General features: G+C 40.9%; 2 protein-coding genes across 3 annotated transcripts; one reads left to right on the top strand and one right to left on the bottom strand.

The window, feature by feature from the left end:
* Positions 1 to 2,565: 2,565 nt before the first annotated feature.
* Positions 2,566 to 7,840, top strand: inpp1 (inositol polyphosphate-1-phosphatase). Of its 2 annotated transcripts, none has more exons than XM_042495947.1 (6): positions 2,566 to 2,811; positions 3,793 to 3,998; positions 4,080 to 4,140; positions 6,066 to 6,266; positions 6,370 to 6,544; positions 7,199 to 7,840. In XM_042495947.1, exons 2-6 carry the CDS (start codon positions 3,795 to 3,797, stop codon positions 7,689 to 7,691), a joined length of 1,134 nt encoding a protein of 377 aa, XP_042351881.1. In that variant the 5' UTR covers positions 2,566 to 2,811; positions 3,793 to 3,794; the 3' UTR covers positions 7,692 to 7,840. The 2 variants fall into 2 exon arrangements, with proteins under 2 accessions (XP_042351881.1, XP_042351870.1); XM_042495936.1 differs by having other exon boundaries at positions 2,566 to 2,830.
* A 1,207-nt stretch (positions 7,841 to 9,047) lies between these two features.
* Positions 9,048 to 18,636, bottom strand: dnajc14 (DnaJ (Hsp40) homolog, subfamily C, member 14). The gene is made up of 7 exons (XM_042500590.1): positions 18,561 to 18,636; positions 15,502 to 16,937; positions 15,172 to 15,278; positions 14,452 to 14,571; positions 14,139 to 14,299; positions 13,834 to 13,936; positions 9,048 to 12,650 (listed from the first exon to the last, which is right to left on the bottom strand). Exons 2-7 carry the CDS (start codon positions 16,720 to 16,722, stop codon positions 12,356 to 12,358), a joined length of 2,007 nt encoding a protein of 668 aa, XP_042356524.1. The 5' UTR covers positions 16,723 to 16,937; positions 18,561 to 18,636; the 3' UTR covers positions 9,048 to 12,355.
* Positions 18,637 to 20,139: the final 1,503 nt, after the last annotated feature.

The following is a 20,139-nucleotide window of genomic DNA, read 5'->3' as shown; positions in this document are numbered from 1 at the left end:
TAGAAAACAAAACAAGAAAATGAACTTAAGAAAGACTGAAAAATAAACTTGTTTTTTGTAACATGATTTAAAATATATAAATAGAAAAAAATATAAATATAGTTTTCTAGACTTGTTTTGTACTATAAAATTTGACAGATATGTTGAAATAATGTTAAGAAATGATTTCAAAGCCTAGAGTTGTATATATCATGTTTTTTGAACGTGTGACACAAATCTGCATGAGGAGTGACAGTTTGTGAATGCGTAGGCAAGATCTGTAGATACAGATAAAATATGAAAACGAACACATTAAAAATGAGTGCACCTGTTATGTCTGCCGTGAGGTTACACCTAGAGGCTGCGAAAAAAAAGTCCTTTTGTGAACATCTGTGTGACGCTTTGCCTAACCAGAGTGGGAGTGAAGGACCCAAGAGCAAACACGCAGACGCGGGGTGAACAATTAACAAAATATTTTAATGATAATAATGATGCGGAGGGTAAAGGGACTGGGGAAATGGGAAGCCGGGGAGGGTGAAGGTGGGAGAAGCAGGTGAGGCTGTGGGGCATGGTGGCTGTAGGGGGGCGAGGGAGAGCGTGTGGCAGGTGGTGGCTGAGGGCGAGCATTGTCCGGGGGGAAGAGGACTGAGGGAGGCTGAGGGCGAAGGAGAGGGGCTGGAGCTCGGTGAGGAGAAGCACTGGAGGAAGCACAGAGACAACACGAGTAAGCACAACATCCAAAAGTTACAAGAGGCATGAGATGCAAGCAAAAACTCTCAGAGAGGCGGCTGATCTACCACTGGTAAGCTGGGAAACAATCCGGCGCCGGAGAAGAGCGAAGCAGGCGACTTTATACTGCAGGGAGAGGTGATTGGTGATGGGGCACAGGTGAGGAAGTGTGCTCAGAGCTCCAGTACCAGAAGCCACGCCCAGCCCCTGCAACACAGGGAGAGAAACAGAAAACACCACCCAGCACACAAAACACCAGACCACCAGCCCCCACAAAGTACCAGGCATCACAAACTGAGTCCAAAAAAAAGAACTCTGTTAAACTCAGAAAAAAAACATCACATCAAGAGGGTCCCTAGTTCGAATCCCGGTTGGAACGGGGTTCGGTCCGGGCGGGGGCCCCTCTGTGTGGAGTTTGCATGTTCTCCCCGTGTCTGCGTGGGTTCTCTCCGGGGTCTCCGGCTTCCTCCCACAGTCCAAAGACATGCAGCTCAGGTTAATTGGTGACTCTAAATTGCCCTTAGGTGTGACTGTGAGTGTGTATGGTTGTTCGTCTATATGTGTCAGCCCTGCGATAGTCTGGCGAGCTGTCCAGGGTGTACCCCGCCTTCCGCCCGATGACAGCTGGGATTGGCTCCAGCCCCCCCGCGACCCTTACGAGGACAAGCGGTTACAGAAAATGACTGACTGACTGTTAAACTCATCCACACTTTTCCCCTGTGAAACAACTACAAAATGCAAATGTGAGTGCAAACAAAACAAGTAAATTAACATTTGGGCTTGAACACTAATATAATATAACTGTAATATAACAGTGCTGATCGTGTGTTTGGGGTTAAAGGTTTTACTGAGATAGACACTGAGGATTACTTTAATTGCCTCACTTCTTAAGAGCACTGAGAGACAAAATGTTAGGACACTATTAAAAAAAGCAGTTGTAATATTGCAGCAGATACTCTGTCAAACATGAACAAATTGCCAGTGTATTTCCCGAAAAACACAATTTACATCTTCATGACAGTGTTTCCCTTCTTCTCATCACATCATCTGTGGATAAAAGTATTGGTGCTTGTAAACATAGCTTTTACATTTGTTTTGAATGTAGCCTGGGAATTTATGAAATTTATTCCCTGACAATTGGTCACCACCCTACTAGTTTCTTGTAAATTTAGCAGTCTGATAGAACACACAGGGAAAAGGAACGAGAAAAGACTAGACCCATATAACATTACTGGACTTAACTGATATGTACTCTATTTAAGTATCAGATATATATTTTATTGCATTAAAAGTATTTACGTTTTGAAATATTAAAGTACAAGTAAATGTTGGTGATTTAAAAAGCAAGTGGTCAGAATTCTGAGTATAAGGTTTATGTCTTCTAAAGACATACCCCACCTTAAAAAAAGTAGAAGAAAAAAGTTTATTACTTCATTACATTAATTACCCTACACCAATGGAAAACATAGTTATGGATATATCTGCCAAAAGATGCCCATAAATCCTACATAGTGGATCTTTAAAGACATATATCTGAAAAAAAAAAAGTTTTTGCATGAAGATGAAGATGAAGATTGCATGCTTAAGTAGCCTAAATGTCCCACTTTGCCAACAAACGCAAAAACAGAAAATTATACCTCTATTTAAGATGACAAATTGAGTTTCTGTTAATATAACTTCTTGTTGTACAGTCTACAGATAGATTTGCTTGGAGGAAATGGTATCCCACATTAGCATCACCTTACAATTTCCGAAGCTTGCATTTCGCATTTGCCTTTGAACGCAGCGCGGCTCCACTTCCTGCTGTCCTTTCCTTGTGTCATGTACCGTGCCTTCTGCGATTGCGCGCCTGTCCTCGCCTTGTGGCTGCTGGCCTAGATGTGAGCTGACTGTCCGCCCTTCCTCCAAGAGAAACTCGTACTGACGTGAAGAGCCAGAGCAGGCGGACCTCGGTGTTAATTAGGCGCGTTGACACTACTGTTTTACTGAAACGACGTCCTCTCACAGCCCCGCCACACCAAAATTAGATAACATTTGGTGACTACAGGGCGGACAGGAAAAACATAGCAGCCGAGAGAGCGACGGACGAGAGGAAAATAAGCGGTGTGTAACCTGGGTTTTGGTAAGGTTTCAATCATTTCACAGTGCTTTTTTTTCCTCTGGCGTTTTAAATTCCTTTGCTACATTATTCAAACTCATAAATGCTAAGCTAACGAACCTGCTCACCGGGATGTCGAGAGCTGTGACGGTGATATAGTTAGCTGACTGGAGTAAAGTTGCCTGCACTTACAAGTCAAAACAACTATAGTGTCATTATTTAGTTTTCATGGAGACCTTTTTTCCATCCTAGAGAGCACATAGCTGCTGTAATATTCCCCTGACATTACTAAGTACTCAACAGTGTGTAGGAGGCACTCAGTAGTCATTTTTACACACCCTGATGTGCTCTCTGTTATTTTGGTTCCTAGTATTTTATTGTAAAATGATACAGTTTTGTTATTAATTTTTATACATTTTTAAAAATTCTTCATTTTTTCGGACAGCAGTTTATGTTACAGAACATACATCAAGAAGGATGTAAAAATTAATAACTTTGTGTAATTTGGGAGAGATGAAGTTTGCACATACAAACTATGTAAAATATGTCAAGAGGAGGCTTAAGAAAAAAATAGAATAGCAGTCAGAATAAAACATAATAATAGGGATTTTTATCCAACAGCCTCCACCAAATCTGACCTTAAATGTCTTACATATATCATCCACTCTATGAACACACTTCTTTGCACTGTTTACAGATCCTTAGTAATAAATAATTGAAGTGTTTTTGGGGAGGATTGTGAGCTGCATGGCTGGTGGGCATTTGACTCCAGCAGAGACACTGTGTTGGTTCACATGCTTCAGACCTGAAGCCACATCCCTCCCTCACACACTTATCTTTTTTCAGAAATGCCCTGTTTTCATTTTGAGGCTATAATTAGCCCGGTATTTGCAAGTGTGACCTTGCTCGTCTCTTTTTCTCTCTCTGACACACACAGTTTCCGTTTCTACATTGACTGCACCCTCTTTTCTTCTGTTTCTGGTCAGGCATGGCTGATCTGCTGAGGCTGCTGCTCCGGGTGGCTGAGAAAGCAGCTAACGTGGCTCGGGTCTGCAGGCAGGAGGCTCACCTCTTCCAGCTCCTCGTACAAGAGAAGACAGGAGATGACAAGAACAAGAAGTTTGTCCAGGACTTCAAGACGCTTGCAGATGTGGTGATCCAGGAGATGATCCGTCATGATGTCGGTGCAAAGGTAGAAGTCTGGAGACTAAAGTCTGGAGTGTCTGAATCAACTGGATTGTAAAAATAATGTCCTGTCTGTTCTTTTCCTCAGTTTCCTGAGATGGCTGGCTTCATTCATGGAGAGGAGTCCAACAAGTTTGAAAATGGGCTTGGTAATGACTTGATATCGCACTTGACACACTTCATGTTCATGTTCTCTTGTTAACTTTAGATGTAAAGGACTTTAAAGTTAAAGCAGACTTAACTTTGTTAAAATCTAATTTCTCCAAACATTGTGGTGTTTAGATTAGGATTAAGTTCAAGCAAAATCTCCAGTTTATGACTGGTTATTCCAGGCCTACACTAAATCCCTATCCTCAGACTTGTATTTGGGGTCTGGTAGGGTCATGTGTGGAAACAGTATTGACTTAGTGCTGAATCCTTATGCCTTTGCAGGGCTGCTAATGTTGACACTCAGATTTACATCTTATCAACTTAATTTTTTCTTTCAGATTTATTAGGATGTAAAATAGGAGTCATAGATCTCGGTTTTAAAGGTGGGTGGCAAAAATACCTGGTTATTAACTAGACAAAGTGGGCACCTGCCCTGGTGTCCCAGATGACCCACTGAGGCCCTCAAAGTCTGACAATGTCTGCGTGTCAGTTGGATTTTGAAGTGCACATTTTTGAATATGCACCGTGGAAGTGCTGTGTCAACAAAGGCGGGTCCTGAGTTATTCAGGGTTCCTATGTTTATGGAAAACCTGGACAAGTCATGGAATTTCACAATCACATTTTCCAGGCCTGGAATCCAGCGTTTTTACCTTCTTCTTGAATTAGTCGATATTGGGACAGCAACCAATGATTAGTAGTTTGGTCTTAAAAACGTTCGAAAATTCCATTTTCAACCCCTTATCCTGGGCTGAGTTGCAGGGGCAGCAGGCTGAGTCCCTCTCCCCTTTCCAGCTCCTTCTGGGGGACTGAGGCATTCTCAGGCCAGATGAGATATATAATCCCTCCAGCCTGTACTGGGTCTGCCCTGGGCCTCCTACCAGTTGGGCGTGCCCAGAACACCTCTAACGGGAGGCGCCCAGGAGGCATCCCGCATCAGATGCCCGAGCCACCTCAGCCGGCCCTTTTCGAAACAAAGGAGTAGCGGCTCTACTCCAAGCTCCCTGTGGATGTCTCAGTTCCTCACCTTACCTCTAAGGCTAAGCCCAATGTGAAATGTATCCACTGATTTGCAGAGATCACTTTCACAATGTAAGTCTATGGTCTTTAGTATTTTTGGGCCCCATGATATCTTGTTATGGACCTAGATGTAGTAATTCCAAAAATGGCCTCAGTGTAAATTGGCTTAACAGCTGGTGCTGTTCTTGAGGGTTTTAGTGGTGTGAGAAACTAGAAAACCTAAGGTATCCATCGGTACCAACCATGTCGACATAGCTTGTTGGAAAGGGGGCTAAATAACGCTCCAAAGTTGGGCTAAATTTTAGTTAGGGGACAACTGGCATAGCCATTTTCAAGGGGTCCCTCCAACTCTCACCTCAAGGTGTCTGAATGAAAATGGGTTCTATGAGAAGTTTTGTTTCCAAAACACGTTTTTTTTTTTTTTTTTTGTCGCCTTACATTCAACGTGCTCCTTCAAACTAAAGTTGTATATTTGTACTTTTTAAGGAAAAGGAAAACCAGAACAATGAACACTGATTTATACCAGGTGCTTCATACTGACTTTGAGGCATGTGCAGCAAACTGCTGAGATGCAGCTGAGCGCTCAGTGATAAACTAAAACAGAGAGCCTGAAAATAATGAACAGAATCTGTGGAGACTGTTGTGGCTGCAGGAAGACTGAAACTTTTCTCTGGTAAAATGTGACACAAGATTTGTTTAAGATTATGTATATAATGTAATCATAATGTTAAAATATTATGTAATAATAATAATAATAATAATAATTATAACTTAACCCTCAGCTACTAGCAGGACTAAAAATACACTTGACATTGCAAGTGTATTGTTAGTTTTTGCACTGTGTAAATGTTTACAGTAATTTGTTAATCAGAAATCAAATGAAGCCTCGCTGACTCTGTGTCACCAGGAGAGAGCGTGACTGTCACAGTGTGCGGTACAGAGGAGGAGACTGCCGCGCTTCTAGCCACGGTGCTGGACGGTGATCACACAGCAGCTTCTCTGCTGGCTCGAGCCATCCACCAAGATCCAGCGTCCACTGACACCAGCACAGACGGTCTGACGGTGCCCCTCAGCCCCTCTGAGCTCGGCATCTGGATCGACCCCATAGGTGAAATGCATTTTGTTATTCTGTCTGTCAAAGTGAATTTAAGGAAAACGCCCCAGGGAGTTGAGCCCAAGTGAGAACTGTTCATCTTCTGTTTGTCATGCAGATGCCACCAGTCAATACATAGAGGGCAGAGAGGAGGTGCTGGAGGAGGGCCACCTGTCACCTTCAGGTCTGCACTGTGCTTTGGTCCTCATTGGGGTTTATCTCCGGAGCACAGGTGAGCCGGTCATGGGTGTCATCAACCAGCCATTCAACTGCAAAGATCCAGCGAGTGGACGGTAAATTAAAAAAAGGAAAGCTATATGTTTTTTTGTGACTGTATGTGCCCCTATGTGTGTGCGTGTGTATATACTGTATCTATCTATATATATTAAAAAAAAATTCATAATTTAGCTTGTCAACAAATGGCCGACGATGCCATAGTATATTATGTCAAAGACGTCAAATTTTGACGTTATGAAAATGGCTGAAAACGACATATTATAGCTTGTAGAGTCGCGTCATAGTATACAAAGTGGAAATAAAGGCCAAAAACGTCATCATTTAGCATGTCTAAAAAAATGTCCTAAAATGCCATAGTATAGTATGTCGAAAAATTTCAAATTTTGACATCATAAAAATGGCTGAAAACAACATATTATAGCTTGTAGAAACGTGTCATAGTATACAAAATTGCATAAAAATGTCATCACAATACAATGTCAAAAAATAATCATAGTAGCATGACGTAAAAAGTGGAAAAAAAATTGTCACAGTATAGTATGGTGTTTCAGAGATTTACTTCAGATCATCAAAATCACACAGTCACTCAAACAAAGTAACTGATCGAGGCAGTGGTACGTCAGCACCTCCCGCGATCAGCGAGGTGCAGTTACTGCTAAGGTCATTATTCAAATACAAAATTCTCAACCCCTACCTCTTTGTGTTCACAGCTGGAGCGGGAAGCACTTCTGGGGGGTGTCCTGTGGCAGCACCAATGTCTGCTCAGTGTCCCGGCCGAAAGATGGACCTGGAGGGGGGCTGTCTGTGGTGCTGAGCTCCAGTGAGAAGCAGGTGGTAAAGGAAGCCCTGAGCTCGCTGTGCGGCCCTGATAAGCTGATGTACGCTTCCGGAGCCGGCTATAAGATCCTGTGTGTCATTCAGGGCCTGGCTGATGTTTACGTCCTTTCAGAGGGAAGCACCTTTAAGTGGGACTCCTGTGCTCCTCACGCTCTGCTCCGAGCCCTCGGAGGGGGGGTGGTGGACCTGAAAAAGTGCCTAAAATCCAGCTCTGCGATACAGGATCACCATACAGAACTGACCTATCACCAGCCTCACACAGAGTACAAAGGAGCAGACCGCTGGGCTAACCACGGCGGCCTGGTGGCTTATCGAGACTGTTCTCAGCTCCGCAGCATCATCGGACCTCTGAAAGGCAAGCTGTAGTTAACAGAGCAGTGGATGTTTATCAGCAAAGGCTGAAGCAGTTATTGTTGCATATATGATCTTATTCATGTTTTCTATATTAGTAGAGAGAGAGAAGAATAGGTGTACAGGATGACATATTTTAAATATAAAAAATACTCTTATTTTTAACCACATGTCTCACTGGAGCAGGCCGCTTATATATATAGGTATATGGAATATATATTTATATATATATATATTATCATTACAATGTGAGCAGTGGTCTGGGCCAAATAGTGTTTTCAAACAGTATTTGCTTTTGGGTTTTAATCAAAAAAAGGATTACAGTCTTCACAAGGCTGCCAGGATTCAGGTTAGAAAGATTTGTTCAGAAATCAGACTGACATATTAAGCGTTCAATCACATGAAGTTTTCTCACTGTGAGTTTAGCTGTCGAGTTGCAACGATCCAGTATGTCGGCACCCTCCATATTACAATGTGAGCATGTGGTCTGGGCCAAATAGTGTTTTCAAACAGTATTTGCTTTTGGGTTTTAATCAAAAAAAGGATTACAGTCTTCACAAGGCTGCCAGGATTCAGGTTAGAAAGATTTGTTCAGAAATCAGACTGACATATTAAGCGTTCAATCACATGAAGTTTTCTCACTGTGAGTTTAGCTGTCGAGTTGCAACGATCCAGTATGTCGGCACCCTCCTCGCAGCTACACCAAAGTCGGCATTAATTATGACGGTTACTTAGCTCAGACCTGATGAGCATTTATCAAACACAGTTAAGATTTGTAACGGACTTGCTTATATGTTGCATAAAGAAAGGTAATCATGTTAGTTCAAAGAAGGAACAGTGCTCACTGCTGGACAGCTGAGGAACACTTCACTGCCAGAGGAAAGGTAATGTGGTTTTACTGCTTCTCATTTAAATTGCAGTTAGGAAAAGAGATATTACTTTTTTTCTAACCTGTAAAAGGTTATAATAAGTCAAGTGAGTGAATGAGACTCAAAGCTGCAGGAATGTGCACCTCTGTAAAATAACTCCTTTAAAGGAGCAGAGGAGAAGACGTGCCCTGCCCTCTCTCCATGGTCACAGCACCCGCAGTTATTAAGGTCAGAGAATGGAAAAGCCATATGAGGTAAAACTGTGACACAGAGCCCCTTTCAGCATGTGTTTGAAGTAAATTGAAATGTTGAAGATGGGACCTATGCAGACTAACATGCTGTTCTAAAGCACTGAAACAGATTGTCAAGATGTTTGTAATGATATGTGGAACCCTACTTTCATTGTGTATGTTTAAAATGGCATGACTCTTAATATGCACTGTTAAATAAGTGAGAAATTGTTGATGTATTTGCCTAGCGAGCATGAAACAGAACAACAATGTGCATATAGGAAATCATTTTTATTTTGAAAACGAGAGAAAGCGGGGGAACGAAACCCAACAGTGATATTTTAAAACTGTTTGCCAGCCAGGGAACTCGCCGCCTAATTCCCTACAAAAAAACCCTGATGATTGTCAGATATTTTTTGCAATACTTCTGCATATTCTGTTAAAAACTTGGAAAAAAAATCTGAAGTGTTGGCTCTTTCATTGACCTTTTGGACTTTGACCTGCTACCTTTTAACACAGGGGACTGTACATTCTCAAGTCGAGGTGGACGTGTGGAAAACAACGCACTCTGCTCAGCGAGGTTTCAGCTGTGGATCCAGCCTCCCAGACACGGACTGAATATTTGATAATGTGGATATGAACTAAGATAATTGAGGCCCATATTAGGACATAAGATGAAAAATTGCATGTTTAAAAAAAAGTCTGAAACGATATAACCACATTTGTAAATGAAATAGTTGTCAAAGTCATTACTGTTGGTTCTTTAGGAGTATTACATAGTAACGATCTCAGTGTTATGCATTTACTTCTTTTACTACCATTATTTTCTCTAATTCTTGTTTTTTTTCTAATATAATGAGATTATCCAGAATTAATTCAGAAATACGAGCAGATTTTTTTCCATGAAAACTTTTCTCATAAATTTGTTTGTGTTTCTGACTTAACGAGACTATTTCTCAGGACTCTTTTCCTTGTTCAGAAATGATCTCCTTAATTTAGAAAAACAGGGAAAATCCCTGAAAACTTTTTCTCAGAAATCTGAGAAATAGTCACATTAATTAAGAAAAATGAGCAAATTTATTTTCTTATGTGAATCTGCTACAATTCTTTAGAATTTATTCCTGCCCAACTGGAATGACTAATTTAAGATCTCATAGTTCTGGATTATGTAAACTTCCTTTACGGTATCAAACTGCTTCTCAGCATAATGAATAATAAGCCAGATCAAGTGCAGTTGTTACAGTCTGAGTGGGTTTCATTTCAAAGGGACGACGACTCAATCCATGTCTGGGATTGACTGGTCAAATGCGCACAAAAGAAGAACAATTTGACACATGAAAAGAAACATGGCAAACTTCAGTCCTGCTTCAATGAGCTCAAACATTTTCAACAAAGGTTCATCTTTTCTTGTTTTTTCTTTTTTTGTCAAGCTACCAGACAAATCCAAATGTTGCATTACAATGCCAGAAATTTGGTTCTGATACTTGGGTGGTAACCAGAGTGTGATGGTCGTGCAACTTAAATGTCACTCATTTCACATTCAGATTCTACGAAAAAAAAAAAAAAAGATCTTAATTTGCACATGAGCTGTTAGCTTAGCAAGCTACACCTCCTACTCAGCTGCAGCTGGAGGAGTCCGGTTAGGCTAAATCACTGATGACTGTTCAAAATCCCTCTGATGTTATTACAGGGGTGGGTGTGCAAATTAACACAACAAAAACAAAAAAAACTGAAATTGAACATGGTACTTTTCATCATCAACTGTCAATATAAAAAATAGCCTTTATCAAATGCTTTATCACACATTTCACTACACTCTCACAATCTTCACATATCAGGTGTAAACAATAACAGCTCTGTTTTCTTAAATTAACCTTTTGATGAAAATTAAATGTTGTCTATGCAAGAACCACATCAAGAAACTTAATTCAACTAATAATCATTTTTCTGACCCCTTGATGTTGTCACTTACACTGTCACAAGGCGATCAGTTTAGATTTAGATTTTCTGTCAACATGTGACCTTGACATTTTGAAAGCTGAATTCAATCAGGGTAGCAGAACTAACCAGAATACCAGTTTAAAGCACAACTTGAGGAGTCTGCTTAGTAATTTCTTTAAATTTAGGCAGTCAGGAGCCTCTGAAGACTGCAGACTGCAACAGAAAGATAAAATAAATAATTCCAAATCTAGACACAAAGATGGTGTGAGCTCTACACACTTCGGAGTAGCACAATTATTTTAAATGTTTGTTTTTCTGTAATAGATTCGTATACAGACGTGTCCTGAGCTGAAGTCATGGCAGATCACTGATATAGATGGCTTAAGATGCCCCGAAACAAACAACATCAGTGGCATAAAATGGCACTTTACAAAAAGTAGGAACCTGATGAAAATGGTGTTAACAATTCAACTACTGGAACTGTTTTCTAGTAGCAGCATGAACTGCACAAATCAACTATATGAAATTTACATACTGCATATGTTGCAAATGCAACATGTTTTATCTGTTTTTCAAGGCTAACTGTGAAGGAAGTGATGAGCGAGGAACAATGCGAATTGTTTTTTTTTTTTTGTTTTTTTTGACAACATCATAAGTTTACATGATATTCAAAATTGCTTCAGTATTTGTAAATTAGCAAAATTTCTGAAATCAAATTACATTTAAGGCTGTAAACCATAACTTTGTAAAAAAAAGTTTAACTGTGACCACTGTTTTCATTTCGTGTGGTTACACAGTGGATCAACAGGGGGCGATGCAGATCAATGAGGTCTTTAAAGCATCAGCGAAGCCCCGGCAAAGAAAAAAATCAACATTTCAAAATGTCAAGGTGTCGCTTTTAAAGTTTTGAGACCTCCTCAGTATTAAAGAAACGCAACTGAGCACATTTCTTCTGTTAGATTTCAACCTTTGCTGTAATTATAATGAAATGAGAGTTTGGCTACTGCTTACTTTTTTTTTTACAATTTTCTGCATTTTTTTGTTGACTGAATTCATATGTGTTGGGCTTAACTGGTTTCAATTCATTCTTGAAACATAGTGGCCAAGGTGCAGATCTAACATAAATAATCACTGACACAGTACAGCTGCCCAGATCATTATCGTCTTCATGTTAATGAAAGTGATCCATAACTCACACTAACCCTCTCTGTCTCAGTGTCACTCTGTCTGGAACCAACGGCTCAAACTAACCTTATGCAAAACATTAACAACAAAAGTGAGAAAAACCGACGTGTTAAAATGCAGGTGAATAAATCATGCATCGCAGGATTTGGCAGGAGAGGAAAATGTTTCATTACAGCATCCCGCTAAGGATTTCAATGCCAAGGCTACAGTCGTCTTAAAGACCAACAAAAGATAAGGTGAAATGAGAGGTAAAGCACCATCACCGCCACCTCTTCAACTCTCCTTCAATACTTGTTCTTCATCGTCCAGTCTCTCTTTCTCTCTCTCTCTCTACTCTGGCTGATCTGACCGCAGCCTTACCCACGTGAATTATCTCCAGTTCAGATCTTGGCATGCCAACAGGCAGGCGAGAGACAAACATGGCCATTATTTATTGTGTCCCTGTGTGGCTCCCTCACCTCTGGAAGGGTTTGCGGACCTTCTTCCTCCGTCTGGGGGGTTTGCCGCTCTCAGCCCACGTCTCGCTGGACTCTGGCCGTTGACTCCCCGGCATGAAGAAACCTGTCTGGCTTGGGGGAGGGGAGAAAGGGGGCGCTCCAGCACCAGGTGGGTGGTGATGGGGCGGACCTGAGGGGAAGAAGCCCCCATTGGCAGCCATGTCGTTAGGAGGCCCTCCCTTGAAGATGCGGTTGAAGAAGTCCTGAAGATCAGCGGGGTTGGTGGGACCTGGGGGGTGCTCTGGGGGTGTCCTGAAATTCCAAGTTGGAAAGTTCAGAGAGCTTTTGTGCAAGAGCCTTAAGTGAGGCGATTGTCTTTTAAACTTTTATAGATGTTAATGTGGCAACAGCATATGAGCAGAATGAGTTATAGAAAACTGCAGCACACTAGGAGAGCGATGATGACCTATCTGAATATTAAGTATGTTAGGAATGCAAAATGTACAGGTTTAAATGAAAATAATAATTCTAATAAAATATATCGTCTAAAATAGCATGAAAAACTCAGTATAATGTGTCACCAAAAATGGCATAAATACATCCTGCTGTGGTATGCCATCCGAAATGGCATAAAAAGAAGTCATAGTACAGTATGTCATTCAAAGTGGTATAAAAACATCATAGTATAGTATGTCACCTTAAATAGCATAAAAACAAAACAGTAAAGTGTGACAACCGAAATCGCATAAAAATGCCAAAGTGTAGTATATAGACTAAAATGGCATAAAAAACAATGTGTGCAATACTGTACAATGTCGTAACGTAAAGTCAAACTATTGTGTATCAAAAAGTCATACTATAGTACGTCCTCAAAAATAAAAAAAGTCATACTTTATGTCATCCAAAACAGTATAAAACATTCACATTCTACTGTCGTCCGAAATAGCATTAACATGTCATACTATGATAGAATGTCCGAAATAGCATTAAAAAAGTAATAATGTAGTATGTTGTAGCACAAAAAAGTCACGCTATCGTATTTTGTCCAAAAAAGCACAAAAAGGTCATACAATAGTATGTCATTCAAAATAGTACAAAATAGCATACTACAGAACTTTGTCCAATTGGCATAAAAAAGTCATATAAGCATAATGTCGTCCAAAATCGCATAAATAAGTAATAATATAGTATGTCGTCCAATTATGCATAAAAACGTCATACTGTAATGTCGTCAAAAACAGCATAAAAAAGTCATCGTCTAACATGTCGTTCAAAAAAGCATTAAAAGTCATACTGTTATGTCGTCCAAAATGGTTGCAAAAGCAATAAAATAGCATGTTGTCCAAAATAGTACGGAAAAGTGGTACAAAAATGACATCGTTTACTATGCCGCCCAAAACAGTATAAAAAGTCATAGTATGGTATATCGTCTAAAATGTCACAAAAGAAGTCATAGCATAGTATCAAAATAACATAACATTGCAGTGTGACGTACCTGTGTCGTGTGGAGTTGCTGTTGTTCTTTGAACCAAAGGAGATGTGATAGGGCACACGGTGCGTGTCAGGAGAGATGCCTATTCTTTGGCAGCCTGCCCACTCTGAAACAGGACAGCATCACAACAGGTCACATGACTGAGAGGACACATGCATCAGGGAAATACTCTGAAAGTGTGCTCTGAAGCCTTTTTTTAACCGGTGAATGCGAGCACTGAGTGGGTGGATACTGATAATATATGAGCTCACACAAACTACAGAGTGTATAACTTGCTCAGATGATCTTCAGAAAAAGCTGACGTTCACCTGTGATATCATACACTTTGCCATCCATACAGGCAAAGTATGTGATACGTAGGCCCAACATGCTCGACTCGGCCCACAGGTCCCCCTCCTCGGCGCTATGGCAACGGTTGCATTCGGCACAAAACCGGGCCTCAGCAGGTTCACGATCCATCTCGAACCGCCTGCACAGACAGAAACAGGTCAGGAAGGAAACACGACTGTGGTTAAAACGTACACGACAGCTGTGCGTAAAACATCATGTTTCACGTCTGTCTGAGTAAACATTTGACACTGATTGTGTTGATGATGTTGTGCAGGGTGTGGAGAGACATACTTGTGTTTGCCTTCACACTTGGTGCACATCATGGTGTTCATGGCTTCCTTCAGGTCATCCTGCAGTTTAGTGAGAAATTCGTTCATGGACTTTGAGAGCTCGGTTGCTGCCATACGCTTCCTGCATAGGAAAGAAACAGACCAGACCATCACTGGAACACTGAATAAAGTTGATTTATCATGCGTCACGCCGGTCAGCAGTGACACGTAGCTTCATGTCAACAGTTTCCACTGAAAATGACTTGTAGCCTTTAGCTGCGTAGCTCCGAGTGTGAACACAGCATAATAAGGTGTAAAAGTCACTCTAAATCACTGCACAATTTTTTGGCTCATTTAACCCAAATAATTTCAGAGGACAACGCTGTACATCTTAGAAAAATATGCTTTACATAGTTCCAGACAATCTCGTTTTACTATCAGTATTTTACATATATACTGAAATAATGGAAACATTCATTTTTATGAATAATTCAAGGATAGTATCCACTGAGAGGCTAACTCACACTACAGTGGTTAGCAAAAGTAGGATGAACAAAAATGAGAAGTTAGAATACTCATTTCTTCCAAACCAATGATAAACTTTATAGCTGCAACAGCAGACTATTGTATCAAAATGACTGAAAGTTACAAAAAACAGACTACTAAATAGACATTTTGGGAGATACTTGATTTGTTTTTAGTTTTATTTTTCCTGTGATAACTGCTTTTTCTGTGTACTCACAACTCATACTCTCGTCGTGTCTCTGGGTTACTGACGATATCCCAGGCAGCCCTCAGTACTTTGAACGCCTCTCCAGCTCGTGGGTGTTTATTCTTGTCTGGATGGACCTGAAGAAGAAAGTACAGAGGAAAAGGTTGTATGAGTAAAGAAGAAGAATTCTGCCTCAGATACAATTCTTTAGTCATTAATTCAGGCATCCAATAGCTGTATTTTTAGTCAGCTGCAGGCAGGCGCGCGCACACACACACACGCACACACACACACACACACACACACACACACACACACACACACACACACACACACACACACACACACACACACACACACCTGGACAGCCAGCTGTCTGTAGGCCTTCTTCAGTTCCGCCTCCGTGGCGTGCACCTCCACACCGAGCACTGTAAAGGGGTCGAGCTCATCCTCTGGTACTTCAGCCAAGGCCAGCAGCCTCTCCAGCTCCTGGCCTGGCTGGCCTCTACCTGCTCTGCCGGGTGAGTCAGGGCTGGACGGTGGTACGTGGCCGCGCCTCCTGAACCTGCTTCGGACTCTCTCCAGCAGGGTCATCACCCTCTTCCAAAACCTAGACTCCAGAAAAGCTGTCCAACAGCGTTTCCCCCTTTCTCCACCGAGGCGAACCAACACACCCTTTGCCCACAGGGAACCGAGAATTACCAAAGCACAGAAAAGTCTCAAACAAGATAAGGCAGCTGTCTTTAACCACTTTGCCATCCTAACAGTTTTATCAACCAGGTCTGCTCCTGTGCATTTCGTCCATTTCAGAATCCGACAAGCATCTGCCTTCATTCCAGCTATATCTGTGATCTTCACAAGGAGCTGCTGCCCGAAGTTGTACAGTTTGACGCCTCCAGTCTCCACACCGACTCCACAGTTGTGAGTTAATGTGACGATAATCTCTATCATCATGTGGACGCAGGAGATGCACCAGAAGCTCAGAGACTCTGACAGCATCTCCTTGAAAGCTAAGACGAGCTGGTTGCCTGTCCGCCTGCGGCCTCGACTCTGCTGATGATGGTGGTGGTTACGCCGGCGAGTCTGCTTGTGGCGACCACCGCTTGACATGACATTGCCTTTTTGAATGGAGGAAAAAGCACTTTGACCGCTCTGCTCTGAAACTGATCCACCGCTCCTTAATCTGCATCTCCTTCCAGGTCCCATGTTCCTCCACCCAGACGCCCCGTTCATGTGCTGCTCCTTCGCAGCATCATCCTCTTCTTGATTTATAACATGCGAGCTCTCGTTATCTGCGGTGTCCTCATGATCAAACCCATCTGAAGCCTCCTCATTATCCTCTTTGGCCTCTGTAGATCCACAATACTCCGCTTCACCAATTCCAGAGTCTTGTGGTGTGGCTGGATTTGGGGTGTCCTGAGATTTGAGATGGGCTGTTTTGTCCTCCTGCTCGCGTCCATCATCGGTCTGTCTGGCCTCCCACTGACTAGATTCAGTCACTGAGGTGGAATCACCATCAGGGATCTTCTCATCGGCGTCTGTAACACCATCCATCCCCTTCTCAGCTGCTTCTCTCTCCATGGTCCTTACAGCTGTATGATTGAGGTGCTGTGAAATTGGAATCTCATGGACAAAAATATCCTAGATCCATAATCTGTGGCAACATTTTCCCCAGGCTCTCATAAAATAGTGAGACTGGGGGCTCCTGAGGGTCAGACTCAGGTCCACCATATCAGCAGCCGCTTCTAGGTGTCAGCAGGCTTTTAGACAACTCACATCATGCATCTGGTTGTTATCTGAAAAGAGACGCGTAGAGTTTAGCGTTAATCCACATTGTGAATAAGCAGGAAAACACGAGGAATATGCTTTTATCAGTCATCATTGTACTAAAATGCAAGGTTTTACATCTTCCAAAATTAAAAAAAAAAAGTGGTAGCCACAAAGACAATACAAAACTGTCAACTATCAGAGACTTGACCTTTTCCTGTGAGTCATGGTAGCCATTATTTTAACCTCTCTGGGTGCAGGCAACCACTGTTGGTATTGGAAGTCCGAAGTACCTTTTTTGTCTTTTTTTAAGATTTGACAGAACAGACACTTAGATCTAGTTATTTAATCTCGACAGTTTCTCAATTGAATTTGACATTACAACATACCACAGCATAAGGTTGTATCCATACTGCATGAACCGAGCAGCAGATCTGAAACTATTAATCCACGAAATGAATAGCTGATCAACAGAATATTGCGCAGAGAAAAGATCATTTAAGGCCCTCATCAAACTAAAAGGTCAAATGTTCACTGGTCCCAGCTTTTTTAAACATAAGAAAGTGTTCCTCGATTTCATCTCATGGTAAACTAAATATCTTTTGTCTTGGACTGTTGGTTAAACAAAACAAGACTCTCTGGGCTGTGGTAAACTTTGACTGACATTTTTACCATCTTCTGACCTATTTTGAACAAAACTGTTGCATAAACAATTGAAAGATTAGGGTATCATGAAAATAACAATGAGTTGCAGTCGCGGGATACATTTAAAATAAACTGACACTATAATTGGGGACAAATAAAAGATTTGTATCTCACACCTGCTGCTATCATTACTATGAAGAGGAGACAATTTGTTTTGCGACAACCACAGAGTTCACAATGAGCATAAAACAACACAGTTTTGGAGCTGCTTTTCCTTAATAAATAGACTAAGAGCGAGTGAGTCATGTCATTTGTTAATGATTAACTTACATGTAATGCATCTAGGTGACCTTATTTGTTCAGCCGTTAGAGGACATACATAAATTACGACATTCAAACTTGCTTTAACACGTACATGTGCAAAAGTACAACACAGACTGCATTCAGTCAACTACATTGCTTGTTTGTTAGCCAAAGAGGAACACGGTTTTTATCTAGAGACTACGAGAAGCACTGTTTGACCTTTTACAACCGATAAAAAGCGTTCAATAAACAGCCACTGCAAAACGGTCAACCCTGTCTGGTGAACTGGCTGATATTAATTTAACAGAGACAACATAAGCAGATATTTTAAAGGCGGCTAATGTTAGCACACAGCCAGGGTGTTAGCATGAAGCAGCAGCCAGCCAACAGGATGACAGACAGGCGCTACAGGGGCTAAAATTAGCTTGCCTCTGGCTGGCTAACCTGACAACGTTTCGACTAAATAAGGTCCCAAACGAAAATTAAACGACAGCACAGCAGCAAAGTGTTTACGTCTTTAGCTAGCAGACAGCCAACCGAGCAGCTAACTGTTAGCGAGCTGGACTAGCTAATATTAACGCCTGTTTCCCCTTCCTGTGGGGTCTCACCACTAAACTAAGGCATGTTTTGGACACCGGACGAGTTAAGCAAGGAGGCAAATTATTTTGCATTATGCAGGCAAACAAACTAGATTACATATATACCTCTCGGATAATTGTGTAACCTTGTTTGTTAACAGACAACCAAGTGCCCGTGTTGTTTTTTTAGCCACTTCTTCTTCTCCTGCTTCTTTTTCTACTTTCTTCCAGTTTCTTCCTCCTCCTACTCCTGCTTCTTCTTCGCTGTTTACTGGAAGTCAGCAAACACCTCAGAAAGGCACTACTGCCACCTATCGGTTTGTTGGTATAGCTGATATTTAACAATCAGCCTTGATTGAAGTAGATGTTCCTTGCTTCTTTACTTTAGCTGTATTTACTTAATTGTGTGAAGTTTTTGCAACTTAATGACAAGAGAAATTACCTGGTTCTTTCTAAGTATTAGCAACTTCAGTAAACCAAATTAGTATGACTTTGTTAGTTTACATGTTCAAGAATGTACAAATATGACTGACTAGTTTGCAACCAGCCAAATACAGATATATAGCACAGTAAACTTGGTTTACTGAAGTTGCTAAAAGTTAATCTAGTTAATTAAACATATTGCAACTTCAGAAAATTAAGTAAACGCAACAAAATTTTAAGTAAGCTTAACAATCAGATAAAAAGTAAACATAAATTAAGACTAATAGTTATATTAACTGATACTTTTCAAAGCAATCGATTTTCTAGATTTTTTTTGAGTAAAATCGGCATGTCAGATTTTAAAGTGTATGTCTTAATAAAAGTATTCATGTATAGTCCACGATACACTATGTTCACCAGGATGGTGACAGGTGGCTATTACTGCTTTTAAAACTGGAAAACTGGCAACCTTACAACTACAAGTGAAGAGTAGGTGCATAATTTGCAGTCACTGTGTGTGTGGTGTGGCATCTTTGGCAAATAGCATGATGGTATTTATAAAACAGAGGAGTAATGATGCCTTGGTTGTACACCCAAGAGAATATCAGGTAGCAGATACTGTATATGATGTGAGCTGTGTATGATGTGATTCAGGTATTAACAGTGCAATAGTGCAATAAAAAGTGCATTAGCATTAGTAACAGTGATACACGGGGAGGTTAGCAAATGCTGATCCTGGACTTGCATGGGCAGACGCTCGGACAAATTAGGGTTAGGGTTAGGGTTGGTGATTATATAAGCTCATAGGTAAATTGGCCTTTAACCCCTTGTAATTTGGATTGACATCAGTTTTCTTGTGCTGAGTTCAGATGTCCTTCTCAAGCTATTTGACCCTGAAACCTGAGCATTTTTTTATAAACATGGGGGGAAAAGGCAATGGCTAACTTGACTAAAAACGTCCCAGAAATTGCAAGAAATTAGTAAAAGGTTACAAGAAAATTACTTGAATATTAGTATTTAAAAAGAGGGGAGGATTACTAGAAAATTATTTAAAAAATAAAATAAATAGGGAGACATTTCAACAAAACTATATTTATAAATATAACAATGTTATATTTAAAACAAAGGTGCAAAGTATAAAAAAATATATAAATTTATTTGTATATTTGTCTTTATTTATTTATTTTATTTTATTGCTTATTTTCAGGTGAATTTCTTCTAACTTGTGTACAATTGTTTTTGCTGATATTTGGGCCATGTACTTTTTGCGTTCTCCCCGTGC

The sequence above is a fragment of the Plectropomus leopardus genome, chromosome 2 (genome assembly GCF_008729295.1).
Source record: "Plectropomus leopardus isolate mb chromosome 2, YSFRI_Pleo_2.0, whole genome shotgun sequence".
In the NCBI taxonomy this organism is placed as follows: Eukaryota; Metazoa; Chordata; class Actinopteri; order Perciformes; family Serranidae; genus Plectropomus; species Plectropomus leopardus.
This window is presented reverse-complemented; position numbering and strand designations above follow the sequence as displayed.

Bases quoted from the DNA above. Each gene is read 5' to 3' on its own strand.
- inpp1 (XM_042495947.1), top strand. From the start codon at position 3,795: ATGGCTGATCTGCTGAGGCTGCTGCTCCGGGTGGCTGAGAAAGCAGCT. The intron at 4,141-6,065 runs GTAATGACTTGA...CTGTGTCACCAG, and splicing joins CAAGTTTGAAAATGGGCTTG to GAGAGAGCGTGACTGTCACA. The intron at 6,545-7,198 runs GTAAATTAAAAA...TTGTGTTCACAG, and splicing joins AAAGATCCAGCGAGTGGACG to CTGGAGCGGGAAGCACTTCT.
- dnajc14 (XM_042500590.1), bottom strand. From the start codon at position 16,722: ATGGAGAGAGAAGCAGCTGAGAAGGGGATGGATGGTGTTACAGACGCC. The intron at 15,279-15,501 runs GTGTGTGTGTGT...TTTCTTCTTCAG, and splicing joins ACAGACAGCTGGCTGTCCAG to GTCCATCCAGACAAGAATAA. The intron at 13,937-14,138 runs GTGAACGTCAGC...GTCCTGTTTCAG, and splicing joins CAAAGTGTATGATATCACAG to AGTGGGCAGGCTGCCAAAGA.